Below are 21,364 nucleotides of genomic sequence, written 5' to 3'. Positions count from 1 at the left end.
TTTGAATAATAAAAATTTTTTGAACCTTTGCATTTGTCCCCCAAAATACAATGCCGTATCTAACAACAGATTCCAAACATGCATGGTAGAGAACAATAGATTGCTTGATGTCTATAACTTTTGAAACATTTTTGATTGCGAAAGATGTGGTGCTCAGTTTATGGCATAAATAGTCAATATGAGTTCCCCAATCAAGAAATTCATCTATGTAGATACCTAAAAATTTATGGTTCTTTTCTAATTTGATTTGCATACCATCTATAGTCAGGTTTTCAGGTAAATCTACCCTTGACCTCTTTGTCCGAAATAAAATAGAGGTTGTCTTATCAGTGTTTAGAACCAATCGGTTATTTGAAAACCATTTTGTCACTGAATTTAGTTGTTCGGATGCTATTTCCTCAATATTGCTAAGACTATCACTCCACACTAGGATATCCGTGTCATCAACATATTTCAACAGCTGGTACAAAACAAGGCTTAGATCGTTTATGTATATCAAAAAGAGCAAGGGGCCCAGAATACTGCCCTGTGGAATGCCTACCATCAATTCAACAGCACGAGAACTGAAATTCCTGCCTGATCTGTTTATTGAAACATATTGTTTCCTTCCATTTAAATAAGTGGACAACCAAGAGTATGCCGGACCTCTCACTCCATAAGCATACAGTTTCTTCAGAAGTATTTCTATATTGATGCAGTCAAATGCCTTGGAAAGGTCCAGAAACATCCCCAAAGTCAAATTTTCCCTCTCGAGCTGCTCGATAATTTTTTGAGTGAAATCAAATATAGCTGTGGTTGTAGATTTATTTTTTATTGAGCCATGTTGATTCGTATTTATGATGTTGCAGCTATTAAAAAACGCTAGTAATTTAGAAAGGACAATAATTTCGAATAATTTCGAAAAACTCTGTAATAATCTAATAGGATGATAATTTTCAAGTTTATGAGGATCGCCTTTTTTGAAAATCCACAACATTATGAATGTTGTAGATAATAAAATTCTATACAACTTATGACCGGAGCAATTTTTCATACTTTCAACTGTTTTCGAGCTAGAAGGTGCTAAAGGCTCGGAACTTAGCCACACATGCGAAAGGCCAAGGTCAATGTAGAAACCCAATCTAATATACATTCATCGCCATATATCTCAAAAACTATCGAACGTAGAGAAAATAGCTTCGGACAAAATTTGTAGAAAATGTTATGCTATACAACTTTTATAATGAATGTAAAAATAATTTGAAGCCCAGGGGAGGAGTTAATTGAAAAAAACTGATTTTTGTAACCCTTATGGCCAATTTTTATTGTTTCGGCTTGCTGAAACTGTCAGATTATATTTTTTCCTTTTTTCTTGAATCATTAGCTTCACGTTAAGAAAAAAAGCCACCGTTCTCGAGAATGTACACGTGACTTTTCTTTTACAACTCTACAGGGTCCAAAATAACTCCCCTCATATTAATCTGACACCCTCGAGTAAATCCTGAATTTCCCTCTTGGGCTCCCCAACTATAGAGAATACCTAACAAACGAGCAGATTCGAAAAACTGACTGATGATTGCTAATATATTTCTGAGGATGAATTTTACCAAACTCAGATCACCGGTATACGGGGGCAGTCCACGAAATTGATTTGGATGAACACATTTTATCAACTAAATTTTTTCCTGTTTGTTCCAGATTGCTGGGTTTCAGAAGGGCAATGCCGGTGGTGGGACGGCTGATCAATATAACCAGAGACATATACGAGAAGGCGGAAGGGGAACTGCTGAAAACCTTCTTCATCTCCCCATCGGATAACGTTTGTTTCCATGGAAAATGTACATATTACTGCGATACCTCACACGCCATATGTGGAAACCCAGACATGCTCGAGGGCAGTTTCGCTGCTTTTCTCCCATCGTTGGATTTCATGGCAAGAAAAGTGAGTCCGTATATTCCCGAAGTTTTCGCAATATCGAATATTCGGAAGAAAATTTTTCAATTTGGGATGATCCAGTTGCTCTCAGAGAATCTCGTTGGAAGTTGCTGAAGCCTAGACGGTGAACATTTAAGATGAAATTAATTCAGAAGTGTTTTTTTGACTAAAGCACTTCGTAGTTCACATTCCTCTTCTAACTTCAGCGAAACTTGAAATGATTTGAACAGATACAGTTTAGGTTCTCATACCGTGAATGAAAAATCGCTTGGATACATCAATTTCTGATTCGAGGGAGAAAAACTTTTTCGCTCTTTGCATCCCTGTAACTGTAACTCCCTAACGGGGATGAGCACAACCCCTTGATTTTGAAATGGGATGAGGGGTGTTGCTATATCTCATGTTGAAGATCTTATTGAGTACTATCTTATCCTGAAATTTCGCTTCAAAAATTTCCATCGATATCGAAATGGCAGATAAAATAGTAGTAGATACTTATTTTTGTTGCTAGGTTATCAAATGCTGGAAATGGCACCATTTTTTTCCATGCAGTTATATAAGTTTTGCTGAAAACGTTCACTTACATTACTCAAGATTTCTGGTATAATTTGACAGCATTCATTAATGATTCCAGTTCGAAAATCATTCAGTGACTTAGGCTCGGTAGCGTAAATCTTGGATTTCAAGTGACCCCATGGAGAAACCTTCAGTGGAGCCAAATTAGGTGATCTGGGTGATCTGGAGTAATCATGATTGATTTTTTGGATAAGGGTAGAACAATAACCGGAGATTACTATTCGAAATTACTGACCACTCTACGGGAAAAAATTAAAGAGAAAAGACGCGGAAAGCTATACAAAGGTGTTCTGATTTTACAGGACAACGCCCCTGCACACAAATCTCATGTTGCCAAGCAAAACATTCGTGATTTAGGGTTTGAATTACTAGAACACCCCCCTTATTCACCAAATTTGGCTCCATGCGACTATCATCTCTTTCCTTAAGTGAAAAAAAACGATGAGGTTATAAAAGCTGTGGAGGTCTGTGTTACAGAGCAAGAAGAAACATTTTTTTTGAAAGGTCTAGAGACGTTGCAGGTCCGCTGTAATAAATGTATCCAATTAAGAGGTGAATATGTTGAGTAATAAAATATTTTGACATTGAAGTTTCGTTTGGTTATAAAACCAAACGAAATGCTAAGAATTTTTCAATATATCCTCGAAAACCATTTTAATTTTACTATGTACAAATTTACAATAGCCTTGACACACTTGTAACTTTCTTAAAAATTCACTTTAGACTAAGGTTAATCAAAAACATGGTCCGTCTACACTTTTGGACAAAAAAATTAACAATATAACTACTAAATACCTTTGAAATGTGTCTGATACATACAATATTCTCTGGATTAATTCCATAATACCTCTTTCACTATTTTCGCTTTCATTTCATTATCGATGGATATTTTGGAGTGAAATTTTAGGGTCCGATAGTACTTGATACGATCTTCCAAATTAGTTATCGCTTCATCCCTCTTCAAAATCGTTCTTGCCTTGGCTGAACAGTAGATGTTTTAGGTTTGGAGGCATCCATGGAGGAGGTCTTACCACAAAAGGAAGAAAGCGCAGTGGGAAACTGAAGGAAATTACTGTTCGCTGGTCAGGGAAATTCCTCCTTATGACCAGGGTAGACGGTTGTTCGATCTCATGGACATGTCCGTCCTGGATTTTCTCATGGGAAATATGGATCGCCATCATTATGAGACATTCAAGTGAGTATAGAACCCTTTATTTCTGATGTTGTGTTTAGCGTTGCTTCACATGTTGCATTGCAGTCTTGCTTAGATATTTAACGTATATTTCAACTCGAAAATGATGCTTCATTTTTTTTGAGTCTACTACTGTTTAAATTAATATGAGGTCAAATAGTCACCCCGTAAATTATATATTGTTATGTGAAACACGAATACTCCAATAATACGGGAGTTAAATCGTGCCACAAAATCAAATTGGAATCCAATGGCCGTAGACTATGGGCATATAAAATGCATTTCTGAATTTCGTAATGAATGTTCACATTTATAAATCGTAATATGAAATGGACGACTAATAGGGGTTGATTATTCGGTAATTGCCGAATCGACCAGGTACAATTCAATTTTTATCCTACTCTCATTACACAACCGATAGAATCATTGTTTGTTGCAATTGGACGGAAATTAATTCATTACCAATAATAAACAGCGTTGTTGAATGGTAGATTTGTTTTGGTTATCGACTGCACATCGGATTTCAAGGGTTGGTGTAGAATAGAAATGAAAACTCGAAACATAATGGACAGGGTGGGGATTAAGGGTTATAAACAACGTGTGTAATCGTGAATAACGATTTGCAACCGTTGCGAATCGGTTGGCGATTAGCGGAGTATAAAACCGATTCAACTTCATCTCATACCCATATTTTTACATATTCAATATACGAAATTTTAATGTCCTCAAAATGAATGAGGGTATGTTAGCAGCCCTAATGCCCAATAGGGTGTAGCCAGAAACAGAGACATTCTCTATGGGTGTAGCATTTCAGTAGAATTCCGTGACTGCTGAAAACTATCTCGAATGTCGAATCAATTGCAGACAAATCTCATAAAAGGTTTAAAACATGAATATACAAGTTTTCTCACAGTGGGTGTCCTATTATTCGTAGAAGGGAACATAGGATTGTTCTGAAAATTAAGGTACTAGGTTTTAAACTTCTGATCTATGTGACTAAAATATTTTCAATGTTGGGACGTTGCCGCTTGTACGAAAAAAATACTACAAACCTCGTTATTTCAAATGGGACACTCTATTTGTTATCGCTTATTTCGATTCTCTATCCCCATCTGAGTATTTTTGTTTTGTACTTCCCTATCCTTTTTCCTGATACCTGAAATCATGTAGGGGGAGACCGGGAGACTTGCTCAGGTAGACTTGAACCACCTCAAATATCATTCAAATTTCGCGCTACCGGTATCGTAAATAGCTTGCGACATACCTACTCGTAACAAGGCACAACTAGTGGCGGCTTCATTTTGGACGCCATCATAACAGTTCTGGAGTGAGAGGGTTGAACGTGATTTTGTTGTTAAGAAGTAAGAAATTGGATAATTTTTGTTTGTTACACTATCTGAAAAATTTAATAGGTGGGTGATGATATTTAGTTTTATTGCTTTCGCTGATTGATATTGTTTTACAAACGATGAGCTTTTTTAATAATAATTGTAAAAGTTTCAAGAAAACATCTGTTGAATAGGCTAAAAGGGAGTGCGGGAGACTTGACCCATGCTATGGTCGGGAGACACAATCACTGTCCAAGTTTCCCGCACTGAGCTTCGATAAAAGTTCAAAAACAAAAATTGAATAACAGAAATGAACTTAAAAAATATACAAAATCAAAAAAGTTAAAAACATCTCGGAAATAAGGGAGAGTTACTCTGATCTACTATACTTCTATAGAAAATATGTTTTTCATACACTGATACATCTGATGGTGAAAACCTTGACATAGATAATCTTGAAATTGTTTTTTTTTCAATGTTTTTCCTGATGAACAAACTTCTATTCAAGTCTCTTTCTCCCTGTACAACTCTCCCATGGGTTAGGGAGACATGAGCCAATTTTCGGTTCTTGATAAAGAATTGCTATACTCAAAATGTTCATCTCACCATCTCTCTACTATTTTCTATCGTTACCTCTTTGAGCATGATGTCTTCATGGAATAAAATGAGTTGCTATCATTTACAGATACAACTTGAGTGGCTCCAGAGTGTCAACTCTCCCGGACTCCCCATATATGACCTTGTAAGACATACGAAGTTAACTTCCTCTGTATTGGAGCATAGTTTAAGAGCACATTCCCACATTGGAATTCTTCGATCTCCGAATGACCTTCCTACCCAAGAATTCAGATACAATTAGTCGAAGACGTCTGGATTATTCGATCCATTGAGCAACCCCAAAACACAACACCGACACACCCCTAAACGCCTTCGATATGCAATTATAAACGGAATGGGACACACAAAATCCGGTCCTTTGAAGTCCCCAATTATCCATCCTTCAAACCTTCCGGAAATAACCTTGAGAGTTATCCGGCAGCCAATTAAAATAATTGAAGCTTTTCCGTCGCGTCTTTGATATACATTATCCGAATTTACAGCTTGTTAAAAGTTGGAGAGAATGATCCGTTTCTTCGTTGTTGTCTTTTTTGTATTTTGGCACTTTTACGGAGGGTGCGAAGAATGAAATTAGGTAGGCACGTTGATATAGGGTGAATGCAGCTACATGAAAATGGTGTTTGGAGATTTGACGTCGAAAGATCGATGAAGTTTGGTGTATTGGTTGTTTGTATTATGTTTAGCATATGGGCTGTAATGCATTGACGTTTTTGTTGAGTATCAACAACACCCTCGCCTGTATACCACTCGATGGAACAGGATTATCCCCAACGTCAAACGCTCTTGATCGAGAGACTGTGCTAATTTTTTTTTTTCTTTTCAGAATTTTCGGGAATGACACGTTTCCAATTCACCTCGACCACGGCCGTGGGTTTGGAAAACCTTTTCATGATGAGATATCCATTTTAGCGCCTATCCTTCAATGCTGCCTCCTGAGAGAATCTACTCTCCAAAAACTTTTGAGGTAAGAAAATTCTCATTTCAAACCTAGGCCGAGTCTTTATTCTATAAAGATAGGAAACGCCCTCATATCTCTAGTACTAAAAACCAACTACATTTTGATCAGTGAAAACACATTTGACAATAAAATGGCAATGAAAACGTACTGTCAATACAGAAAACCTGTTTAGTAACAGTTTTCTTTTTTTTAATAGAGGGGCGCGAAATTCAAATTCTATTTTGAATTTCAATACCGACTTTGTTGAGACCATAAAAAAAACATCCTGAGCAACAAAACAAAAATATGGTTTTGTTCTGATTCTGTTCAGATGTGCTATATTTTTATTTGAAATTTATAAAGAATTCACAAAAATTTGAAATTATATGGTGATCTGCTATACGTCAAAGGTATCATTTCTGTTCAATACGTTGTTTTGAATTATGTAATAAACTTAGATGAATTCGTACAATTCATATCAGAAATTAATATAAACAAATATTCAATATATCATCATAGCATACACATTTCAGCTACTTACATATTATTTACAGAATTTTCAGAACCTCAACCAAAAAAAAACTGAGGTATACAAGACCAGTATATTAGCCCGTCTGTAGAGTTTTTTTTTAAATTTCTTTATGATATGATATGATATGGTATCTTTATGACACATTATACGAATTGATTAATGAATGAACGAAGCACTCACAGCAGGTTTCATAGAACTTTGACTTTCCAAACAACAATTTGACAGTTCCTCGATACCCAAAACGAAATCGATAAAACTTTCTGACTATATTGAAAGAGTAGCGATTGGGAATCTTTGAATGGACGTATAAAAGTTATAATTTCTCCTAAATTGGCCCGTCTTGCAAGGTATCCTTCCTGCATACAACAATTGACGTGGATGAACAGTTCTCGATCGATGTGCAGTAAAATGTTCATTGCACATGGTGTAGTCAGTAGTGTTTGCAGGCCTTTACGCCCTGAAATTTTTATCCACTTCGTAGCACTGAAAATAAGAGTCAATGAATGACCGAGTCACATGTTACTCGTGCGTTCCAAAAATCAAAACATTCAAAACCTCTTTGATCAGAATGGCCATCTTACATCTCACAAAATTTCATTTGTCCCTTGAATTGATATTTTAGCCAGTCTTAGGGCCTTAAAAACATATTTGAAACACAGATGGCGCCCACATCCTTTTAGTCGTGCAGTGACTCTATCAAACACAGTCGCCACAATTGTGGTCTCGTTTTTCATCGTTTTAGCAAGAATATGGCAGATTTGGTCACATGACGTGACGTGAGCCAATCCGAATTCCGAATTAGAGATCATAGCAGGCGGCTTCCAAGCCGCCATATTCTTGCAAAATTTCCAATTGTCGCCACTGTGTTTGATAGAGTTACTGTATTTAGTCGTACAGTGACTCTAACGAGACAGTGGCGAGAATTGTGGTCTCGTTTTTCATCGTTTTAGCAAGAATATGGCGGATTTGGTCACGTGAAGTGACGTGAGCCAATCCGCATTCCGAATTAGAAATCATTGAAATCTGTGCTTCTGAGACGCCATATTCTTACTAAATTTCCAATTGTCGCCACTGTGTTTGATAGAGTCGTATTTAGTCGTAGTGATAGAGTCACTGTATTTAGTCGCTTCGTTTCCTATCTTTCTACTCTATAATCTTTGGTCGTTAATGTTATAACGACGTTGCCACCACCATATAGATTAAAGTGGCCACAACTAATATCAATTAATAATACAAAAATAGAGAAAGTAATCGAATAAGAGAGAAGACAGAATCCAAAAATGTTTTGACAAAAGCGTCATAATCTCATATTTTCGTACTATACAGTGTGAAATGCGACAAATTTCCATAGCAAACCGAGCGCTTTTTTAAAAGTGGATGGAGTACCTACGTATACGTCGTCCTAAACGGAGACATAACTTTTCTCAATTCAAAACAACAATGTGTGAAATTCACAGCGTTTCCGATCAGTGATTAGAACAGAAGAACAAGCATTATCAGTGTTATTGTTCAATAACCAATTTGTGAATGGAACTATTCAATTATATCAGAGTTATTGTTTCCCATGTCTGTTAAACCTCCGACATACATCCAAGTAGCGCGCGGACGTCTCCCGAGGTCAAAATACGAGGAAAGACGTCCAACTTTTTCCTTTTTAACGTAAGGAGATCGATGCGGAAGCGTGTTTTACTAAATTGGATTTGAGATTGTTGACTGTTGAATTGAATTTAGATTGACACTCACGCGCCGACTGCCATTCCTAGTCGAACTGCGGTACGATCGGCATGATTTAGGCCGTAAATCAATGTTTGATATGTAGATTTGCAGTATTTGACCCGTGAGAGATGGATAGACCAGGCATGAAAAGGACACAACGATCTGATTTGCTTCCAGAGTGTTGTAGTCGAGACTGCACCTCTTGCAAGGATGCTCAGGGAATATGCAGCGTAATCTGTTGATAGAGCACAGTCACTCGAAGTCTAAATATTAAGGCCTGTAAGTACAGGTCAGATTGAAGCCGAGTTCAACGTTATACCCAGTTCAACCTGACAAAATTGAAACAAGGACTCCGTGAAACTGATGATTTATACTAAAACTATACTCCATTCACTTTTGCACTAGGTTGGCCATGAAAATTTGACACATTCCACTCTGTATAGTACGAAAATGTAGGGTTATGACGCTTGTCAAAACATTTTTGGGTTTTAAATCAACGCTACAACAGCCCGTTCTACGTAAAAGTTTCTGTCATTACGTATTTTATCACAATGTCGAATCTCTTAGGAAAATATTTGACGAACATAATTGAAGTTATAAACTGATTGAAGGCATACCAAATCCAGTTATTTGCATGGAAAATACAAGAGATCAGTATAATATCATAATATGCACTAGCTTGAGGAGAGTTAATGTTCGTTATCTTCTTTGGCTAAAGTTTGAATACGTTACATCAGTTGTAAATTCCAAAAATATTAACACGAAGATGAAATGCATATGATGCAGTGGTTGGGAATGGGTATCTCCCGGAGGAATCAACAGATGATTACAAGAATGTTAAATTCTTCAACAAAAATCATCTTGCATCAAAATAAGTAAAAGGAATTAAAGGAAGTTTCAAGTCAAGATGAACATCACCTTTGAACAAAAATTTCACATGAAAAAACAAGGACAACTGGCTCGTATTTGTGGCTGTTCATCTCAATACATTGATATAATAATAATAATTAGGTATTTATTGATACCTTGAGACATTTACAATGTATAGAACAAGTCAAATGAAAAATAGAAAAATTAATTATTGGGAACTTATTCTACGATGATATTCATAGAAAATCCTGTAGTAAACTTTCCGCATTAATTCACTCAAACATAAAATTCTCAAATGCCACCACTTTTTTGGGTTTCCCTATAGAAGGAAATTCTTTGTCATCCTCTTCATTCACAATCCTTCTGATTGTGGAAATATTCAGCTGAAATATAAGTCGTTTAGATTCAGATGAAACATATTATATAAATTCTCTTACATTGAATATGTTCGCTACCGTCTGACGTATTGTGGATTTTAGAATATTAGGGTATAACTATTTGAAGGAGCATACCTGAATTCTAAACAGCACTTCCTGAAACCCTGTCTCTTTTTTCAATCACTTTCGGCATTTTCGTAATTTTATTTGATATTAGTTGTGGCAACGACGTTATGACATTAACGACATTTCATGAGTGCCAACCTTACTCCGTTCTAGTTACAAAAACTTGAGAAAATTTTTTCATGGCCAACCGAGAGCTGAAATGAAAGTGAATGGAGTGAATCGATAAAATTCTTGGTATTTTAATGAAAGTTAAGTGAAGTTCTTCTAGTTCTTGTAAATCCTCTGGGTCGAAGCCAGTGTATTAAATGTACCCATCTACATTCAATGTAGATCTACTTTTAATCTTGTTTTGAATTTGGCACTGAAGGCTCCATTGAGCAATCGTTAGTCCGAGACAGTTCCACAATAAATCAGATAAAATTTCGTTAAATTAGTTGAAATTTCGATCAACCAACCAAATTATCATGACTACTAAGCACTCATTTGAAGCTTCATCAAACAATTGAAGTTTCATGAACGCTATGGTTTGTTGTGATGGAAATGAACTTTAGGGAAAAGCCTTAATTTCCTCAAACAACCCCTTGCTAATTGTTTGTTGAAACAATTAGAGTTCCTGGAGAAGAAGCATCAATTTTGAATGTCTAGCGCTCGTTGATTGATAGAGCCACTTGAGTGCTATGAAATTTTCCGCATGGATACTTGTTAAATGTGAATTTCGGAAGGCCCTCTGACCCCATATGATCCCATTTCCGCATATCCTTCCCTCATCCCAAACACTGAATTTTCCTGGGACCAATAGCCCCAGGGCCTCATGTGTTCCATCTCGTCTAGTTTATATTTTCATGGCTATTAGGAGGCAACGAATTTTCTCTGACAAGACGTAAGTGGATAATGCCAAATTGGGCGTCTGCCTGCTGGTGGAGCCTGTAATTTATCTTCCGTGTTTTACAATATCGCGAAATGTTGAAGACAATTTGCTTTATAATTTCGGGGTCCTTGACATGTTTACAGGTCCCGAAGGACGGATCCCTTTGTTTAATATCATTCGTTGCCGGAATACCGGGTCCAATAATAAAAAAGTTATGAAACTCATTACGGGAAAAATTTCCTCCTGTTCAGGTGTTCGTAAACTCGTCATGGAGATCGGAGCTGTTGATTATAAAGTTGATTATGTCTCAAGTCTGTGTTCGCTCCCCTTACTCGTTAAAAAGGGCGCGAATTTTCGTACGAAGGTGTACTTCTGAAAGCGTGGCGTTAAATGAGTACTTTGAATTCGGCGGAGATTCGTCAGGTATTCCCGGTCTGATTAATTTTTTCGTCGTTATGGAACGAGTATTCACTACTGTGAAAATTTCTTGCAATATTTGGAATAGTTATCAGAAAATTTCCAGCTCAAAAGATCGCCAAAACAGGACTCAAGTCCATAAAGGTTCTGCCCTGCATTTGGTCCGACAGAAATGGAATAATTCATTAACAGTTGCTTCCATATGGTCAAACAATGGATTAATTTCCCTTCTGTCAACGATTTGACCGTTTGAAGCCAGCGATTGACCAAAACTCCCGGAATATTATCCAGCCAGAGAGGTGTTGCTTTCTATCAGGAAAACGCCAGACCACACACGTTTATAGTCACTTCTCAGAAACTCTAGGAGCTTGGATGTGAAGTGTTGATGCATCCCTCTTGCATTGCAAACATTCAAACAAAATGAAGCTTGTAATGGAATTTGATTGTTTTAACAAAAATCCACCCTCATTTCAAGATATTTCTGCCATTTATTTTTCGATTTTGGTTTCAATCAACACCATCTTAATTCCAAATCAGGATAAAGACATCGTTGAAACATTACGTATTGTTGAATTCCTTTTTCGTTCTGAAAAACGATGTAGCACCGTTAAAAAAAAATCCTGAATTTTGAGATAACTGCGTTTTCGTTCAGTAGTGCCGATGAGCCAGAGTAAAGACATTTTATCGACGCAATTGTAACCGATTTTTAGCACATGAGGGACATGCCGCTTCCTCACCCCACAGGTGGGTACTCAAGAAGTTGTTTTTCCCTGCCAGTTCGTCATTCTGTATTGAGTTTCTTGCAATTTCGAGTATTTATTTAGTTTATTTTGGTTTACGAATAATCAGAGGGAACTTTAAGAATACTCTTGAGCTTTTTTTCTTGTTTGAATTTCTTTGTCCTGCTTATTTGCTGTTTTCTCGCGGCAGATCCATTCTGTATATTGATTATTCTCCTTATCGTTAACTGGAGGGATAACCACGTTCACGCCTAGTACCAGGTCAGCCAACATTCCGCACTGTTAAGATAGATCCTCAGCCTCAACCCACCCCGTCCTTGCTCTTCTCTTCCTATTTTAATCAGTGCTATCTGGAGCGAAAGCCCTTGATCCACTGAAATCAAGAAAGGAGAGACAACCCGTCCTCTCCGAGTTTTACCCCTGCTGTGAGTACGATTCTTGGCTGGTGCGAAAGCCCGTTGAGAGCAGGAACACAGCGGAGAACCGCATTGTCTTGTTCCCGGACCGGCCAACTAGAAACACACCGTTCTGTCCGAGTTCTGCCCCTGCTGTGAGTATATTCTTGGCTGGTGTGAAGGCCCATGGAAAACAGAAAACAGAGCGGTCTTGTTTCTTGACCCCATTGTCCGTTTAGTGAAAGTCTGGGTTCTGGCTGGCGGACGAATCACTATCATTCGATATCGAATCAACATTTATTTCCCTTCAATTCACTCCATAAAATCACCATGAGTGACGAGCAGTTTACTCTTTCTCTTTACTACTTTATAATATTAAAATGTAACCTACAAATACTGGTAGGTTTGTGCCATATAATAAAAACTCCGCATGTAAGTACAAAACAAATTGCCTGGAGTTCAAGACAAAACTTTCCAGGCAGGTACACCACTTCTAGAGAAATTAAGAGACTTATAAAATTACCTGGCCGTAGTAGGAACGAAATCGAATTAAATGCGCCGTCTACATCGCGTAATTACAAATGACAAAGAAATTCAAGAATAGTTGACATCGTAATCCAATAAGGGACCCCGCAAAAGCGGTGGTAACTTCCGTCGAACAAGGCCCTCTAAGAAAGTTATCTAATTTTCATCTCTCCCACCAAGTTTTTCCCGAACTGGGCCATTCAGTCGAGTGCGGCAATTTCGAATAATAATTTCTCTAGCGAATCAATTAAAATCCATTATGTTCGTTTTTGGGGGTGATATTAAACTTTATTAATTTTAATTTTGTTAAAACAATATCCAGGGCCGACCCGGGCTTGGTATCATGAATTAACATTTTCGGAGTCCTTAATTGAGGTTGCGAACTCTAATTGTCCGTTCGGCTGTTGAGGGGCGATAAAGTGCGCCGTAATAAATTGGCTGTTTTCGTGGCAAATTTGAATGTTTTTCCATAATTTATACCTATGCCGGACGGTTTTTTCGATGATTGAGGGTTGGGTTTCATCGGCGAGAAACGAATTCGAACGTTTCACCCTCATTTGTTCATGAGAACACGAGACATTTTCTAGAAAAAATTAGAATCTCTATGTCTATGACATAGAGAGTCTCCATGTCTCTATGCCAAATTCGCGGGAAATAAGAGTCTCTATATCCATTACATAGGGCTCTGTGTAGTAATAGAAGTAAAGCTTATCGAAAAAAGGGAGAAATTTTCCAGAAACAATAAGGAACTCTTCATCTACGACATAGAGATGCTATCTTCATCATAAGCAAAAGACATGCTTGGACTTTTCAATTACTTTAATTCATACGATCATGATGCGTTTTAGAGAGATAATATGAGGATCTCTATGTCCACGACTTAGAGATTTAGAGGAGGATTCAAGCACCATTAAAAGCAAAAAACATGCCGATTTCTCGGGAAATATAATAATATGAGTTCCTATATCCATTACATAGGGCTATAGTAATAGAAGTAAAGCTTCATCGAAAGAAGGAAGACATTTTCCAGAAATAATAAGGAACTCTTCATTTACGACATAGAGATTGAGGTACGAGGATGCAATCTTCATCGAAAGCAAAAGACATGCTTGGACATTCCAACTTCTTTCATTCATACCAAGACGACGCGTTTTCGAGAGATAATATAAGGATCTCTATGTCCCCGACTTAGAGACTTAGAAGAAGAACGCAAGCACCATCAAAGCAAAAAACATAGCAAATTCTCGGGAAATAATAAGAGTCTCTATGTCCATTACATAGGGGGTGAAGCTTCATCGAAAGAAGACAGACATTTTCCAGAAACAATAAATGAACTCTTCATTTACGACATAGAGATGAAGGTACGAGGATGCAATCTTCATCGAAAGCAAAAGGCGTGCTTAAACATTTCAACTTCTTTCATTCATACCAACACGACGCAATTTCGTGAGATAATAAGAATCTCTATGTCCACGACTTAGAGACTTAGAAGGAGGACGCAAGCACCATCAAAGCAAAAAACATAGCAAATTCTCGGGAAATAATATATATATATATATATATATAGTCATTTTGACCCTTTTTACCCATTGGGTGTAGGGTGTTGTGTGGCCTCTACATCTGAATATATTCCCTCCATTTCTTTCTATCCAATGATATGCGTCTAGCTTCCGGAATATTCGTTCCCCTCTTATTCAATATCTCCGCAATGACTTGTCCCCAACTTCTCTCTGGTCTTCCCCGTCTCCTCTTTCTGATATCTTTGGCATCCCAAATTCTCCTCGTCATTGTATCCTCCTCCATTCTATTCAAGTGTCCCCACCATTCCAGTTGTCTCCTCTCAATAAATTCTTCTAAAGATTCCACTTGCAAATCCTCTCTAATTGATTCATTCCTTATTCTGTCTCTTCTAGTCACTCCCATTACTCTCCTTAAGTATTTCATTTCCATAGCCTGCAATCTTGACTTTTCTCTCAAGTTCAGGTTCCATGTTTCACATCCATAAGTCAAAGTTGGTCTGTAGATCGATTTATACACTTTGAGCTTTGTTGACTTTGATACTTCTCTCTTATTTATAATGCCTGACCTCATGGCGTGGTATAGTTTGTTTGTCTTTATTATTCTATTGTCGATTTCATTGACCCGTCCCCCGTGTTGTTCAAAAATAACTCCTAGATATTTATATCTGTCTACCTGTTCGATTTTTTGTCCTCCCAAATACACTTCCATTCTTCTTTCCTGTCTTGCCACCGCCATCACCTTTGTTTTCCCTCTATTCATCTTCATTCCATACTCCGATATAACCTCATCCCAGATATTCAAGTTCTGTTGTAATTCTTCTTCACTTTTAGCCAATATTACTACATCATCTGCAAACACTAGCTCCGAAACACATACCCTTTCCATTCTATGAAAACCCACTGTAACCTTTTTAGTTTTTTGTCTGCTTTTATCTATTATATCGTCCATAAGGGTTATGAACAATAGTGGGCTCAATCCTCCTCCCTGCCTCAGTCCTCTTATCGTCGTGAAACTCTCTGAAATTCTTCCCTTCAGTATAATCTGGTTCACGGTATTTTCGTACAACTTCTTTATCAAGCTGATCATCTTTTCACTGACTCCTCTCCTTCTTAAAGCATGCCACACTGTCTCCCGTACCACCCTGTCAAAAGCTTTCTCTATATCTACAAAAGCCAGGTAGAGAACCCCATCTGTTCCCAAAGTCCGCCTCATCAATTCTTTCAAACTGAAAATATGGTCTTGTACGCTGTGATTCTTCCTAAATCCACTTTGAGATTTCAACAACTTGCTCTCTATCTTCTTTCTAATTCTGTTCTCTAATATCTTTTCATAAATCTTCCTTACTGTGCTGAGCAACGTGATTCCCCTGTAGTTTTTGCACTCTTTGTTGTCTCCGCCCTTGTATATTGGTACCAGTAACCCTACTTCCCATTCCTTTGGTATTTCTTCAGACTGCCAAACTCTTCGAATAATCCTCCAAAGTATTTCAAATCCTCTATCACCCATACTCCTCAACATTTCCACACTTATTCTATCTCTCCCTGGTGATTTACCTAATTTCATACTCTTCAGTGCCTGTATTAATTCTTCTTTCTCTATTTCTGCCTCTTCTTCCTCTTGAATGTCTCCCTCTATGTCCACGACTTAGAGACTTAGAAGGAGGACGCAAGCACCATCAAAGCAAAAAACATAGCAAATTCTCGGGAAATAATAAGAGTCTCTATGTCCATTACATAGGGGGTAAAGCTTCATCGAAAGAATAGAGACATTTTCCAGAAACAATAAGGAACTCTTCATTTACGACATAGAGATAAAGGTACGAGGATGCAATCTTCATCGAAAGCAAAAGACGTGCTTGGACATTTCAACTTCTCTCATTTATACCAACACGACGCGTTTTCGAGAGATAATATAAGGATCTCTATGTCCACGACTTAGAGACTTAGAAGAAGAACGCAAGCACCATCAAAAGCAAAAAACATAGCAAATTCTCGGGAAATTCTAAGAGTCTCTAGGTCCATTACATAGGGCTGTAGTAATAGAAAGAAGGCTTCATAGAAAAAAGAGGGAAATTTTCCAGAAACAATGGGGAATTCTTCATTTACTACATAGAGATGAGGGTACGAGGATGCACTCTTCATCGAAAGCAAAAGATGTGCTTGGACATTCCAACTTCTTCATTTATACGAACATGATGCATTTTCGAGAGATGATAAGGATCTCTATGTCGACTACTTAGAGATAAAGAAGAAAACGTGCCAAATTCTGGGAAAACGATAAAAGTCTCTATATCCTAGGGCTGTAGTAATAAGTAAAGCTTCATCGAGAGAAGAGGAAACTCTATATTCACGACATAGAGATAAAGTACGAGGATGAAATCTTCATCAAAAGCAAAAGACGACTATATTCCCTAGCCGTTTTTCTCTAACTTTTCCTTTTTTCTATATCATGTGTCTCTAAGTCCACGACTAAACTACATCTCTATGTAGTTTATGCGAGCCTCATCAGAAACGAAAAATGTGTGAGTGTTTCACCTTTTTTGGTGCACTCAAGCATGACGAATTTTTCACCTTCATCGAAGGCAAAAACGTGTTTGGGTTTGTTAGTTTTCTTGAAACAAAAGGGGGCTCTATGTCTACGACTTAGAGACAATGCAAGCTTATGTACGAGGATGAAATCTTCATCAAAAGCAAAAGACGACTATATTCCCTAGCCGTTTTTTTCTAACTTTCTCTTTTTTCTATATCATGTGTCTCTAAGTACACGACTTAGAGATGTAGTTTACGCGAGCCTCATCAGAGTCGAAAAATGTGTGAGTGTTTCACCTTTTTTGGTGCACTCAAGCATGATGAATTTTTTACCTTCATCGAAGGCAAAAACGTGTTTGGGTTTGTTAGTTTTCTTGAAACAAAAGGGGGCTCTATGTCTACGACTTAGAGACAATGCAAGCTTATGTACGAGGATGAAATCTTCATCAAAAGCAAAAGACGACTATATTCTCTAGCCGTTTTTCTCTAACTTTCTTTTTTTTCTATATCATGTGTCTCTAAGTCAACGACTTAGAGATGTAGTTTACGCGAGCCTCATCAGAGTCGAAAAATGTGTGAGTGTTTCACCTTTTTTGGTGCACTCAAGCATGATGAATTTTTTACTTTCATCGAAGGCAAAAACGTGTTTGGGTTTGTAAGTTTTCTTGAAACAAAAGGGGGCTCTATGTCTACGACTTAGAGCCAGGCAAGCTTCATCGAAAGCGAAAAGCGTGTTTGTGTATTTCAACTGCTTTTATTCATTATGAACTTGAGAAATTTCCCACAGCATGTTCATCTTTCTACCACAATATCATTACAGATAGCAATTCAAGGAAAAATGAAAGTGACAAAAATTACTCAGGTAATACCTGGTCAGCACGTGGACAGACAAGCCAGAACATGAACCCAGACGGGTCACGATCTATCCCAACGGATTCTGCGAAAACTTCCACCCTCACCTTCAGCCCCGTATCGTTTTCCTGAAAGCCATTTCCCACATCAGTGATAAAAGTGCTCCTATCCTAATTGAAGCACTAACAATTCCGGAATTCCTCCCTTCGCCATTAACGTGTTGCAAGAGCGTGCGGTTCGATCGAAAGCCTCTTCGTTGTTGATTTTTTTCCCTTGAAGTGGTAAAGTTTGAGCGATATTCTCCTACGGAACGCAATTAGTCTAAATGGCGGCAGTTACACGCGAATCCGAAACTACGGTTTTCTATTAAAAGCGCAGTTTTCCCAGATTTTCCCGGTAGGGATTCGCGATTACAACGTTTTTAGACCGCGCGGCTACGGAAACTTCCGCAAATCGACTAATTCGCGAAATTAGGGGGAAGTTTCAGGGTTTGCAGCTCGGGGTTGAGTTTTTACGTCGGTTCATCGAAGTGAATGGAAAACCCTTTAGGTAGAAACGTACTCGATTACTATGAGTTTTTTGAGGGTAGATTCTTCTCGTTGGTTTCTTCATGAAGTAACATCTCGATGTTGGCAACACTGGTTTGAGTCCTTGACGTATCGACTGACACGAAGTGTCAAAGCTTGACAAGCTCTCATGAATCATTTGATCAACGCCATTTTTATCAATTCTTATCGAGTCTCCAGCGTTCTTCACTTCCTGAAATCGTGAATTGTCTTCAATTCACGTCAGAAAAAGGTTGAAGGAAAGAAGTACCATCGCTTGAGGTAGTTAGGCAAGAATAACAAGGTTAGTTTAACCTTGGTTTTTGAGGGTAGATTTTTCTCATTGGTTTCTTCATGAAATAACATCTCGATGTTGGCAGCACTGGCTTGAGTCCTTGACGTATCGACTGACACGAAGTGTCAAAGCTTGACAGGCTGTCGTCAAAGCTTGACAGGCTGTCATGAATCATTTGATCAACGCCATTTTTATCAACTCTTATCGATTCTCTATCGTTCTTTACTTTCTGAAATCGTGAATTGTCTTAAATTCACGTCGAAAAAGGTTAAAGAAAAGAAGTACCTTCGCTTGAGTTAGTTAGGCAAGAATAACAATATTAGTTTAACCTGGGTTTTGAGGGTAGATTCTTCTCATTGGTTTCTTCATAAAATAACATCTCGATGTTGGCAATACTGGCTTGAGTCCTTGACGTATCGACTGGCACGAAGTGTCAAAGCTTGGCACCAAAGATTATAGAGTTATAATCTCTATAATCTTTGCTTGGCACGCTCTCACGAATCATTTGATCAACGCCATTTTTACCAACTTTTATCGAGTCTCTGTCGTTCTTTACTTTCTGAAATCGTGAATTGTCTTCGATTCATGTCAGAAAAAGGTTAAAGGAAAGAAGTACCTTCGTTTGGGTTAGTTAGGCGAGAATAACAAGGTTAGTTCAACCTGGGTTTTTGAGGGTAGATTCTTCTCATTGGTTTCTTCATGAAGTAACATCTCGATGTTGGCAACACTGGCTTGAGTCCTTGACGTATCGACTGACACGAAGTGTCAAAACTTGACACGCTCTCATGAATCGTTTGATCAACGCCATTTTTATCAACTCTTATCGAGTCTGTATCGTTCTTTACTTTCTGAAATCATGAATTGTCTTCAATTCATGTCAGAAAAAGGTTGAAGGGAAATACCTTCGCTTAAGGTAGTTAGGCAAGAATAACAAGGTTAGTTTAACCTGGGTTTTTGAGGGTAGACTCTTCTCATTGGTTTCTTCATGAAGTAACATCTCGATGTTGGCAACAGTGGTTTGAGTCCTTGACGTATCGACTGACACGAAGTGTCAAAGCTTGACACGCTCTCATGAATCATTTGATCAACGCCATTTTTATCAACTCTTATCGGGTCTCTATCGTAGGAACGATACAAATTCACGATTTCAGACAGTCTCCTGACTGTCTGAAATCGTGAATTGTCTTCAATTCACTTGAGAAAAAGGTTAAAGGAAAGAAGTACCTTGGCTTGAGTTAGTGAGGCAAGAAAAACCAGGTTAGTTTTACCTAGGTTTTTGAGGGAAGATTATTCTCATTGGTTTCTTCATGAAGTAACATCTCGATGGCAACTATGGCTTAAGTCCTTGACGTATCGACTGACAAGAATTGTCAATGCTTGACACACTCTCATGAATCATTCGATCAACGCCATTTTTGTCAACTCTTATCGAGTCTCTATCGTTCTTTACTTTCTGAAATCGTGAATTGTCTTCAATTCACGTCAGAAAAATGTTAAAGGAAAGAAGTACCTTCGCTTGAGTTAGATAGGCAAGAATAACAAGGTTAGTTTAACCTGTGGGATCACTCGTGAATTGAAGAGAGAGTGTGAAGGAGCACAAATTCTTTTTCTTGACCTGAACTTTTCTGTGGAATAGGAAAATGAACCTACAAGAAAGAGTTTCAGAAGAGGGAAAAAGCCAAAATTCATCTGGAAAACACTGCTAGCTCTAATCTTAGCATGATATGCTACAACTCCTCACTGGATCCTTATAGGGCATTCTCACCTCAAGAAGCACCTAAAGGGAATGGGTCTAGCTGAGAACTTCGACTGCAGATTCTGTGGGGAGCAGGTGGAGGAAACTCTGGAGCATCTGCCTCGCCATTGTAAAAGTGAGAAAGTAACCTCCTTGAAGCCATTCCACGTACTGGATGGAGTTCATTAGAACTCTGAGAGCTTGAAAACATTGACTCAAAACTCTCACTCTCCTATAAGTGGATTTATATTTCGGGGACTCTCCTATAGATGAGTATACTCTCACTCTCAGTATGTATTTTCCTGATGACACTCCATCTTTGGAAACCATAGGTGTCCATGAAAAATTAATGTGGCGTAAAGAACGCCATATATTTTCCTCATAATATATCCCCCCTTCTCATGGAAACGTATATATTCAAGTTGTGAACTTCTGATTCAACAGAAAAATTCCCAAACTTCGTATAGAGCAAACTTTGGGATGCGATACATTTGAATTTAAAGAGAATCCCCCACTAGGAACATGCTCGTAGATCACTATCGCCACATAAAAGTTGACATGGAATTTCCATTTGAAAACACGACTGCTTTCCCCCAAACATCGAGTTAATTCCTCGAGATAATATCTAGATTTATCTTTCACGGTTCGAAATAATGTTTCTTTGCCGAACTTCTTGAATCGAATCCACGGAACAAAAACATCGCTTCCCTACGCTTTGAACGTAACAAAGAAGTTGCGTGTATTCAAATGTCTTAT

The 21,364-nt window shown here is 37.9% G+C and overlaps 1 protein-coding gene across 1 annotated transcript in view; it reads left to right on the top strand.

Moving 5' to 3' along the window:
* The window catches only part of LOC123316628 (extracellular serine/threonine protein CG31145), a 138,218-nt gene that overhangs the window by 98,190 nt on the left and 18,664 nt on the right, over window positions 1-21,364 (top strand). The window contains exons 7-9 of the mRNA XM_044902805.1: window positions 1,678-1,921; window positions 3,493-3,686; window positions 6,453-6,593. Coding sequence (XP_044758740.1) covers window positions 1,678-1,921; window positions 3,493-3,686; window positions 6,453-6,593 — 579 coding nt within the window. The remainder of the gene's footprint in view (window positions 1-1,677; window positions 1,922-3,492; window positions 3,687-6,452; window positions 6,594-21,364) is intronic.

Source organism: Coccinella septempunctata, chromosome 7 (assembly GCF_907165205.1).
Source record: "Coccinella septempunctata chromosome 7, icCocSept1.1, whole genome shotgun sequence".
Lineage (NCBI taxonomy): Eukaryota > Metazoa > Arthropoda > Insecta > Coleoptera > Coccinellidae > Coccinella > Coccinella septempunctata.
Note: the sequence above shows the minus strand (reverse complement) of the source record. Positions and strands in the feature narration are given on the sequence as shown.